The following is a 12,151-nucleotide window of genomic DNA, read 5'->3' on the forward strand; positions in this document are numbered from 1 at the left end:
GTTATATTGGGGTGTGAGTGGGTGCATCACAGATTCTGTGGATGATGTAATCAGTGCTATTTAAGATGTCTTCAGTGAGGTCATCAGTGATGTCACTGACCATGTCATGAGAGATGTAATATGTGAGGTCATAAGCAGTGCATTGTGGGGGCATGAGTTATAGTTAGCTCAGCTAACTATAACTGCTGAATTGCTCTGGTTTTGAGCATATGAATTCTGAGCCTAACGTCCTTGTAACCTTTGTTTTTTCAGTGAAAAAATATATATAAATATATATGTGTGTGTATATATATAAATATATATATATATATATATATATATACACACACACACACACACACACACACACACACACACACCCACACACACACACACACACACACACACACACACACACACACAAGGTCCAAAACTGTCTGTAATAATTCAACCCAAAAATCTAAATTTTATTCAGTGCTATTTTTATAAACTATTTTCTGAGTATTCTATTCATGCTGGATTTACATAATTCATTCTTTCTCTTTGTAGCCATTGAAGAATTAGCCTGATTTAGAGTCTAGCGGAGGAGTTACTCTGTAACAAACATGACAGCTATCCCATCCACCTCATTACAAGTGTATTGCATTCTGTGTCACCTATTAAGCAAATGGGATACCTGTCACTTTTGTAATAGCTTACCCATCTGTCAAACTCTAAATCCGACCCTAAGTTAATTTACCACACTATAAGGTTTTGAATAAGTGTTGTCAGGACCCAGGGAGCATTCGGTATAGTCATATACTACTGATACCTCAGTTAGTAATGAATGGTTGTTTCTAATCAGGGAGGCAGTATTGAGTCAGCATTGAAGTTCAGATGCAAGGAAGCCTGATGCTCTTTAGATGAGAAATTGATGATTAGAGGGTTTGGGATTTGTCTTTGAACTGATCGCAGAGGATGTAACCAGGGACAAATTAGTAAGGATAATCCTGTGGTATACTTAATTGAAACATGGCTAAGCTAGATAATGGTCGGAGGCAATCTCTATGTGGGTGAGAGGAGACACTGTCTGTACCCACAACTATTTGTTTGGGATGCTCTCACTGACTGCTGCAGAGTTTCAGGATACATTTTATAGCCCTATACTCTTGCTTTTTCAAGAATACCTGCTACGTAAGTGGTGTGTGTAAAGACCTTAGGCAGCTGTTTAATCTACTTTTCAATATAATGAGATGAATGGAGCCAGGCAAAACCTAAAACATTCATACTTTTTATTGTTATCAAACAACGTAGATCATAAAATCAAGACAAGTTACTGATGCCTCAAATAATTGAGTCCTATGCTATGTGTAAGGTAAGACATCATATTACTTTGTCTAAGTGTATTAAAATCCACACATGATCAAATTACCAAGAAGTTTTTGTGCATATGTAATACTTTTCACAATATCCATCAACACAGTATGTAAACCGTTTATAGGTAAAAAGAAGTGGCAAATTCTCGGTGGATTTATATCTTAACTTGCGTTTCAGTGACAAAATCGCCTTCATCAGGAACGCCACGGATGTAACCTAATTGGACCTGTGAAAATAATAGACAAAGACAAGTATGCTTGGCTCAAGTACTTATAGCAAAGAAGATGTTTCCCTCGCCCCCACTATATGAGGAAGTATATAATTTAGGAAAGATGTACTGCTGTTGATAAAAACCAGTGCCTATGTACATAATGGGTGCATATAAAAAAGAAAAGTAGGAAAGTGATCCTACTATCAATTCTAATATACAACATGAATTGAAGTGATGACGCAAGGGATAGCATTAAGAACACCCAAAAGAGAAGAAATCACCAAAATGTGTGGATGAATATATACAATTTGATCTACTATACAGTGCAGTCCAATAGACAGACATGACAGAGAATTACACCCAGGTACCCTATATTCCAATGTGTGGTTTGCAAATAAGGTTGGGGGTTCAAAAATTGTATGTACTCACTATGCAGAGCAATGAATATCCAAGTGGACAGATGTGATCCACATATCAATAATATAACATATACAACTTAGATGGGTTTGGTACAGATATTCAATGTCTACGTCCACATAGAACATTGATGGAACTGCTGTAAAGAAAATAAAAAAAATGATCAAAAAAATTATTGAGTTGCGATCAAAAGCTTACTAGTAGTGTTAAGAGATTGAATGGAAATGTAGAACTGAAACAGGTAGGGAAGAGCCACAAGGGCTAACAGCAAGTGGAAATGAAAAAGAGTTTGCATAAAGGAAAGATGAGGGATTACATTTGTCTATCTGTATACCTTGGATGACAGAGCTCTTGCTAAGGTCTTCTTATTCAATTTCCTTAAGTGCAATGCTGGATATCAGAGCTTGAATACATATATCTATTCACAAAGACTGGGTCTTTTCCTATTCTGAAGATAGAATAGCAGACAAAGTTCATTATTGTTAAAGTTGAAGACCAATAGTGGCAATATCACTATCAGTTACTACGAATAAAGTAGGCAATGAAGGATCCGTGAAAATAACCGTCTAGTGTCCATGGTATATCGATACCAGAGAGTAAGCGGAAATTAATTAAATACTGAGTGCAGGGACATGGTCCACCATTAAGCAAATCATTACTCATGTATAGTGCAGTCGCATAAATTCAAGACAAAGGCCGATTCAGATGTTGTGGTCCAGATGTTACAAATGAGAAGGAGACCAAACAAACAACTCTTCACCAAGAAGAAACAGACTAGAGCATGCAGTTATGTGTCTCATATCAATGTTTGATTGCCAAAGTGCCCAAAGTTTTATCTGTGTAACTGTTATAGTCGAGCGCATAATTATAGGGAAAATGCTTCCCCTTCCTACATGCATATCGTTTTGTTACCAGGTACAAATGAGTCTGTCCTACGATGTATTTATTACGTCTGGTCTGGTGAAGAGTAGGTTTGTAAGGTCCAGGTTTGTCTAAAAGGAGTCCGCTAGGACCAGATACAATTATATAGGGTTCCTGGGCAGATCGGTATCCGGTTATGCCAGATTGTTACAAACAACTAGACTGCTAACCTAGACGTTGCCACAATCACAAATTGGAAGGTGGAGACCTGCTTGTGGCAGAAACCAACTTGTGTTCTATTGAGAATGGTTCCTAAGTAGAGAGCTACAAAATTACGATGAGGTCAAATGGGCATATTTTTAGAATCTACTCAAGGTGCCAATGCGGCGTATACACAATAAGAGTATATCATGATTTAAAAGTATCCTACGGTACCTAGCATGTAAGATGTACCACATGGCTTGCTGTATTAAACGTAGATGGAGGCCTTTAGGAACTATTGAGCTCAGTCTATCTATATTAAGATATTCAGTATACAATGGACCTGTGCATAGGCTACACAGTGGAAAGTAGAAAGAAGGCAGGTTATATAAAATGTCACCCTCAATTAATGCATTGAGGACAATCCCTCACAAAATCTACAGTGGCTGGATTTACGGCAAGATGGTTTATTTCTGTAGCTATGGCTCTTGGAAGTCAGGCTTGTTCAGTCGACTGTTATATTATACGTGATCGTAGTCTCTCAAGAAATCTCACCATTGAGGCCCTGCTTATAAGTTTCTAATGTAAATATCCAAAAAACTTCTAGTTTTTGCTATTTGGTGGCTCAATGGTTCTTGCATTAGTTCTATTTTATCTAAAGTAAGCCATCTTCTGTCGTCGGCAGTGTGATGGTTTGAGAGATATGTTCTACCAGGGGGGCTGTGGTCTTATTTGTTCTTACTGCTGAGCGATGTTCTGTTAACCTTGTTGCCATCGTTCGAGCTGTCTCTCATACATAGCCTAAATTGCAGGGACATAGGAGAAGATAAATCAGGTTCTCTGTTTTATAATTCACACATATCTTTAGTGTAATCCTGTAGCTATTATGTGTAAATGTATCATTCTCAATGACTGAATGACATGCTTTGCTCTGTGTACAGTTATGTATGCCTAACAACTGGGTTTTTCCGTTGATTGTTTTTTCTATAAAGGGCACATCATTCTTTATCCTAGAATTAACCACACAATGTTTTCATTGTGTCTATGCGCAAACAAAGGTTTAGGAAGAGTGGATTCCCAGTTGCTACTGATGATTTGTCTCACTTTTTCATTCATCGTAGAGTGCTTCGTAACACAAACCAGATTGGAAGTGATTGGCTTCTGTTGTTCCCTAAGGAGATAATCCCTGTTTAAAGGATCTTGCTCTTTTGAACGCTTCTCTAAATAATCATCTAGGGTATCCCCTCTCATAGAACATTTCTTTCATGGCATTGGATCTGTCATCAAAATTGGACAAATTTGAACAGTTCCTGGGAAGACGCAGGAACTGACCAAATGGTATGCTCTGTTTCTGTGCATGCAGGTGGTAACTATTGTAATGTAATAATGTGTTTCTAGCTGTCGGTTTAACAAATAAATTGACTTCGAGCTGTCCTATGGTATGTCGGATTACAATGTCTAGAAATTGAACTTGGTGTCGGCTGATATGTTCTGTGAATTTGAGATTGGGGTCACAGAGGTTCAGCCAGGACAGAAATTGTGGAAGGTGTTCATTAGTGTCAGTCCAAATAAAGAAAATGTCATTGATGTCTCTCGACCAATGTGTAACTGATTCATAAAATGGAGCTACTTCATTATCAATGTTCTTATGTTCGAAGCGGGCCATGAACATATTTGCCACTGATGGGGCAACAGAAGCTCCCATACGGAACCCTTTTGTCTGCTTGAATAAGCTGCCACTAAATTCAAACATATTTTATGAAAGTACTAATTGGAGGTAGTCAAGAACAAATGTTTTTGGGCAAATTATATTTTGTCGGTCGATATACCAATCTATTACTTCCAAGGGTTTATCCTGAGGTATATTGCTACAGAGTGCTTCTATATTCAAGGTTATCAGTATTCACATTAAACCTGCTAAGTAAGTCCATGCATGACACAGTAAAAAGTCCATTCTGCAGGATATTTTGTGAGCCATGTTTGCTGATGCTAATAATAACTTGATTGCTTGGAAAATCCATTTTTGTTTCAGATGACCCATAGGCTCATTCCAAACCACAAATGACCAGGGCCCATCCAAAACTCTTTCTGTCCTAGGTCTGAGCACATTTTGTAAACCTGTCTGCCAAGGATGTGCGTGATTGCATTTCTGGTGGACCAGAATATGAGGGACTGTCACCAGAGACTGCCAGATGGGGTGCACCTCCTTCTGGAATTGCACTGTTTCTAAGAGCAGATCATGGATTAAGCCTCACCCTAAATGGTAAAAGTATGCATGTCTGCAGAACCATCTGATAGCCTTGATTTTGTGCTAGTCAATCATCTGGTCTTTGCAGCTTAATCCATATAAAAGAACTCTTTCCCGGTTCAGCAAAATAAATGAATTAGCTACTGGCAAGCAGTGCTAAAAAAACGTATCTACCTGTACATTTCCCTTTCCCACTACTCCACCTACTGTCTCTTTCATTCCCTCTTCTTCTTCTGCTTCCTCTCTCTCTCCGTCTCCTGCCTTTTCATTGTCCCACTCTTTTCCTTTCCTCCTCCATTTATCTGTCTCATTCTGCCTCACATCTGTTTCTAACTCACATTCTCTTTCATGCTTCACTTTTCCCTCCTCCACACCCTTCTTGAGAGGAGAAGACGGGGGCAGAGCAGGATTCAGAGTGTACCTTTCCCATTGTGGTGTAAAGAAGTGAGTGTACTTCCTCTAAAGCTAGGTCAACTCATTTAAACTTAGAGAATGCGTGTTGTAGACTTCCAGCTGAATAGTTAAAGAAGAAAATAGTAAAGTAATTTGAAAAAGAATACTATTTAAACAATGATATTACTGGGTACCTCTTGAGATAAGTGCTTAAAGAACGGGCGTGAAATGTGAACACTGGATGTTTGTTTATTTTATGTGGAGTGTGCAGTATATGGCTATGACCAGTCTATGATTGGATAGTGATCCAGCGTTTTTGGGGCCCACTTTCATACCATTGGTCCTCCGATAGACCTTTTATTTTCTGCCTGAGAGGTGATGGGAGGTAACATTACATCAATCAATTTCCATTAACAGTGTAACCCATTTCCCTACACAATAAGCAACAGGAATCATTAGCTTGGGTTAAAAAGGTTTTTTTACAAATTAAGAATCAAAGTAAGATACACGATTCTTAACACCATGCTATAAAGATACAGAATTACAATGGGGAGGCCTAACCTCCTAAAGAGGTTTAGGAGGACTAAAATCAAACTGACAAGGAGTTCAGTCACTGCAATACAAAGGATTAATAAAAGTATTTGATGCTGAGAGAAGAGCCTCAGATTTCTTCTTCTGTACATGGATACATCTAAATAACCTAAAGTCAAGTCGAAGCTAAAAGGATGGTTCTAAAGGATCTGAAAAATTATGAAATTCCAAGAAGAAAAATAGAACTAAGCAGGGAAGGTGTTAGCATTTCAGAAGCTCAGTCAAGAGTCTTCTTGGGTCAGGAAAGTAAGTTTTAGCCGAAAATCACACTCAGCAAAGAATCAAAGGAAGCATAGAGGCCTAAGCTTCTCAAAGTCCAAGGAAAAGTTCTCTAAATGTTCTGGGGAAAATCTGAAGGCACCTGATCGCCAACGGTGTAAACTGTAAGGGCCTGATTATAAGTCTGGCAGTCCGCAGACCACCAGATTCACGGTGGCTGTCCAGCCACCTCCGTACCAGCGGTTGGACCACCATTGCAGTGAGCAACCGCCAGGGATCCACAATGTGGTGCAGCGGTGTTCGGCCTCAGTATGCTTGGCGGGCAACTGCAGCCCTACGATTTTCCTCTGTGCCAGCTGTCTCATGAAATTGCTGGCAGTGAGGACATTTTGGGGGCCCTCACTGCATGGGAGTGCATGCAGGGCGGCCCATGGTGTGCCCCCTGTGTATATGCACCCCCAGTTTCAGCACGTCATGGACTATATAGTCTATGCCATGCTGGAACACGCTGTTACTGACCCACAGTTCTGCCTTTCTAAGGCTCTCCTATGAGCCTTTGGATGGCAGCACCGTCGGCCAGCCCCTGCGGGACTACCCACCCGGATTATAGCTTGTAATCTGGCGGGCGATTGGCAGTGGAGTTTGGAGGTGTGGTAGTAGGGCGGTGACATGCTGCACTGATCCCACACCACCAACTCAAAATCAGGCCCTAAGTCACACACGGGTCTCCTCAGCAACACCCTTTGGCAATCATCATAAATGGGTCTATTGTCTTTCTCCACTTCTCACATTGTAGACTGCAACATTTGCAAAGTATCTCACACTGGACATGGGAACGACATTGTCTTCTCTGACAGGCCAGGGTGTAACATTTCTGAATAGGGCTTCAGTTAACTCTCTACCTCTCCATGTTCTTTTGTGAAGGTCTTCTTCTCAGGCTCTCTCTCTCTATCGCTAGTAGATTAATGTATCTATTCTTCAACTAACAATGCTCATGAATACCTGCAAGAAATATAATGTTAACAGAAATGGCAAACAATATTTGTGAAGCACGGTAATCAGGCCTACTTAAGGCAGGTTAAAGTATTAACTCAATGGTGCACATTTAATATGCGTGTGCACATTAAAACACTAATGAATATACATTAAATTCATATTACATAGACAATACAGTAAAATCTTCAATGTATATGTGTCAGTATGTCTAGGAACTACATTTTTATTGCAATGCTAATATAAAACATTAGTGCACACATTACATAATTATTTTTGTTTCTAGGGTAATCATATTCTACGTATATGTGGATGGTTTCTATTCAATCCTCTAAACAGTAAATGTCATTTAATGTATTAAGGCACACATTATGAAAGTCAAATTCATTTCTACAGTGAGTTCTTGCCTACTAAGTAAGAATGGTTTATTGATCAAGTCTTCAGAGACTATATCAATTGATATGGCTAAGGCACACATTATGATAAGGTTCACTAATCCTACAATGACTGCACATAAAATAATGTCAAGGGCAATACTTATTTTAATATTGTTTGACAAAACATGTGCTAAATGCACATTGATGTTATGTATCTGTTATGAAATTGTGACGTATTTTGTGATGTGTAAAGGATGGACAAAATTGTGCTGCACCAATAGTAATCTGGGGCCTGATATACAAAGCTTATTTTAGGTCAGCATTTGTGACAGGAAAAAAGCATTTTTCTATGTACAAAGCCCTAATTTGTGATTCTATTACTGATTCTCAAAATGGGTTTGCAATTCCGGATTAGGAAGGGGCGTGTTTAGAGCATCCTTTCCTAAAACCAAATTGCAATGGTATGCATGAATGTTTTGTGACTGAATTGCTTTAAGGAAAATGGCCTGCATTTATAAAATAATTGCTTTATTTAAAAGCAATCACAGGCATTGGTCTGCTGTCCCCAGCAGGCCACCATCCCTGTAATTTTTGTGATTCCCAGTGGGTCGCAAACCGAGACCTACCTCATCCATATTAATGAGGTAGGTCTGTTTGCGACCCACTGGGAATCACTAAATGTGTGAAACATACATTTCTACATTGCTGTTTGTGATTACCGTGTAACAAATTGCTAAAATTCACTATTAGGCAATTGCAAACTCTAGGATTCGTACATCTGGACCCTGGTGAGTTCCACATCTTTTTAGGGGATTTCCTGATACAACTACTGTTACTGTAATAAGGCCATACTTACTGTCAAGTGGGCTATCACCACTGAATGGGTGGCTTCATCACATGCAACATTATTATTATTAAATATTAATGCAATTTGAGTCACGTTTTCTGCAATAAGAAAATGCTACAATTGTTAAGTACATATTGTGCATCTTATACTCAAGCATTCTTTTTAATTGAATTTCAGGTAAATGGAAGATAAGGAGAATAGTTTATTCCAAGCACGAAAGGCAAAGAGGATAGAGCAAATGGTGGCAAGATGGCTACGTCGATCTAGAGATAATTTACCCAGGTAGGGTTTTACATTTTTTTTTTACAATTTGTTGATCAATTATTTATAGGTTTTATTTTTTTTTTAAAGTAACATTGATTTGACAACTCTCTTACTTGGGATTTGAAATCAAAGTGAGACATTCCGGGCTCAACATCCAGACCTATGATCTGACTGCATCGTAAGAAGACCACCCCAGAGATGATGCCTGTGTCAATCTCCTAACTAATATTAGAAAATTGGAATGCTGAGAGTTCCATTTAAGACAGTGAAGTAGCTTCGGGCTTATAATGGCTGGTATAAGCCCGGAGCTGCTACATGCCAATGTTTTTCTTTCTGTTTCTCCCTTTTTAATTTAGAACATTCTATCATCAGTGAGTGGAATGTTCTAATACACTTATAGATCTTCTTCCTTGAGCTAAACCTGCTGTTAAAGGCCCTCATCCTCATTATAGGCCTCACCTGTGGCTCAGGTTTATAAGTCAGGTTCAAGGCCTTTAATATTAGCTCTTGGTATAGCTCTTGGCAGTAGGCGATAAGGCTATAATAAGACACTTAAGCGAGACAACTGGATCTATGACGTTACAACGCAGGCTGTTACAATGCCTGCCTTTACAACGCGTTTTTTACATCGCAGTCCATTACAACGCATAGTGCTTTTGGGTGTTGGATAGTGAATAGTTTAATTTACTATTCCAACTCCAGTCCCCGTGGACACTAGGGAAGGTTATTGGATAGTAAATTAACCTATTCCCTATCCTAGAGCGCCCCCCAGCGCAATGCGTTGTAATAGTTTGCGTTGTAATGACCGCGTTGTAATGGTAGTGCGTTGTAAAAGTTTCGTTGTAAAGGTTGTTTACCGAGACAACTATGCCTTGTAGAGTAAATGATGCACACATAGTATTGTCATTTTGCTTAATGGTCAGGGGTAGCTTGCTGTACATCTGGTAATAGGTACTAAGATTGAATACTAATGAACAGATTGCATGGTGGGATGGAATTCAGCAGAAAGGACTTTGTGTACTTCGGTATTTGGCTGGCTAATGCTCTGCTTTTTTTCAGGCCTGGAGAATGAAGGCGACGTTAGCATCCATGCAGGGTTTTTCAAATAAAGTAAAATCCTCTCCTCAATCCATAATTCTCTCTATTTACTCAATTTCCTTTCTCTCTGATTTTATTCACATAATGTGAATACCCATTTGCGTGGAAGTAAACTAATAATCACTTTTCTCTTTCGATCCAAACACAAAATTACTGTATGGACTATGTATGATGGATGAGAACTGTTAAGATGATAGCAGTCCAGAATAAATAGTCAAATGTCTATTACATATACTGTAGGCCAAAATCTACCAAGCTTGGGTTATAGAATGTTAACAAATTCAAATAATCTTTGAAACAAATGCTATCTTGTTTTTCCTTCGCTTGTCATCCTTCAGTTGTTGACTTTTCAAAGTATTATAAATAGGAGCTGTTACTATTACTCAATTAGACAGTATATAGTAGTATATTGATACACAAACATTATTAGTAGATGCTATAGAGAAGAGATGGGTAAACTTTACCATATATGTCCTGCTCATATCAAATTCCAGAAAAGCAAATAAAATATTTTCAAAATATACTAGAAATGTGGCATCAACATGCTTAGACTGAGCTTGAATTGCTAAAAGAGATATGCTAACTATATGTAAAGAGAGTGCCCACTGATTCCTTGTTTGTTTTTCTTGATTTGGGTAAGCCTGTTGTATCGGCGGCTCCCATATCTAGGGAGCGCTATTAATGGTTGGAGGTTAGCAGCTGACAGGCAGTCCACATGGTTGGGCCTGTGAGACACTGAGACATAGTGTGGCTATCTTAGCTCCTAGTGCAGGTGCTCTCCCTGCCCCCGCTTGCCCAGTGGTATATTTATTAATAGTGTCCCAAGTGACGTTGGGACTGCATCAACTACACCCATGGTGAGGGTAACAATGTGTTGCACCCTGTGAAGAGAAGTGAGTGGTGCAATAATGAGCTTGGGCCTTTCGCAACGCGGGGCAATAACTGACACCCACACTGGTTTACGGAGTGGGGTGGAAAGACCTCCAGCGGTCTTCACCCATTTATTTAATAACCACGGGCTATGCCTGGCAGGAGGGTGAGGTGTGACAGCATCCGACATGCCCGCCGGCAAAACAACAGAATTGCTGACCTTCCACATCCCATCCCAACTCAGTCATTTGCAACAGTTCGTGTGCGATCATTTAGGAGGCATGCAAAGTCTTTGAACCATCGGCTTAGTTGAGGGTTCGGCCTCAGGCGGTATTGTGGATGTTGATCGTGGCCAGTCATCTCTTGTTGGGCTGCTGGGGTTGGTGCGCTGGGAGTTTGAATATCCTCACCCTCCTGAAACCAAACCCCCTCCTCTGCTCCTTCACTCTCTGGGGTTTGGTGTTGTGGGCCAGCTCTACTTTCTTGAACCAGAAGATGTTTCTTGCCATGGTCCTGTCACTTCGCAGTGGTTATAATTGTTTCTTCCACCTTTACTATTGTTCACTATCCTTGCTCGTATGGTGTCCTGAATTTCCATCCAGTTCTTTGGTCTTTTATGACCACTTGATCCCCCGACTGGAGGTCACAATGTTTGCCACCCCTTTTGTGGCTGGTTGCTGCGTTCCATTATTCCCTTTGCTTGTGTGTTCTGCGATCATCATAGGGAGGCAGCACCCACCACGGGCACATGGGGTTCATGTCTGTGCGCGGTCTGTTGAACATCAGTGTCCACAGGGCGTGTTGGCTGGTGCTGTGTGGTTGCTTCTATAGTCTCTTAGAAACAATTGCAGGTGGTACTCGGGGCCCGCTTGCTCAGCCACCACAATTTTCAGCATCTTATTGAGTGTCCTCTTGAATCCTTCAATTTCCCCATTGGCTTGGGGCCACTGGGGAGTTTTGGGGCGATGTCACACTCCATGAAGTTTCAAGAGGTCGCTGAATTCCTCGCCCTGGAAGGGTGGACCATTGTCGCTCTTGATTTCGACTAGGCAACCAAACATTGCAAACACTTTTTCCAATACGGGAACCACATGTCTAAAAGCGTTGAGTTGACAACTTCAACGATGGGGTATTTGGAGTATGTGTCCATCATCACTAGCGTGATCCTCCCATCTGGAAAGCTCCCGAAGTCTATGCTCACTTTCTCCCAGGGTGTTTTGCATTAC

The 12,151-nt window shown here is 40.1% G+C and overlaps 1 protein-coding gene across 2 annotated transcripts in view; it reads left to right on the plus strand.

Annotated features, from left to right (window-relative positions):
• The window catches only part of FRMPD1 (FERM and PDZ domain containing 1), a 1,188,014-nt gene that overhangs the window by 364,778 nt on the left and 811,085 nt on the right, over positions 1–12,151 (plus strand). For both annotated transcript variants that reach the window (XM_078676303.1, XM_078676304.1), the window contains exon 2: positions 8,871–8,975. In XM_078676303.1, coding sequence (XP_078532429.1) covers positions 8,875–8,975 — 101 coding nt within the window. In that variant the 5' untranslated portion in view covers positions 8,871–8,874. The remainder of the gene's footprint in view (positions 1–8,870; positions 8,976–12,151) is intronic.

This window comes from Lissotriton helveticus, chromosome 2_1, assembly GCF_964261635.1.
Source record: "Lissotriton helveticus chromosome 2_1, aLisHel1.1, whole genome shotgun sequence".
In the NCBI taxonomy this organism is placed as follows: Eukaryota; Metazoa; Chordata; class Amphibia; order Caudata; family Salamandridae; genus Lissotriton; species Lissotriton helveticus.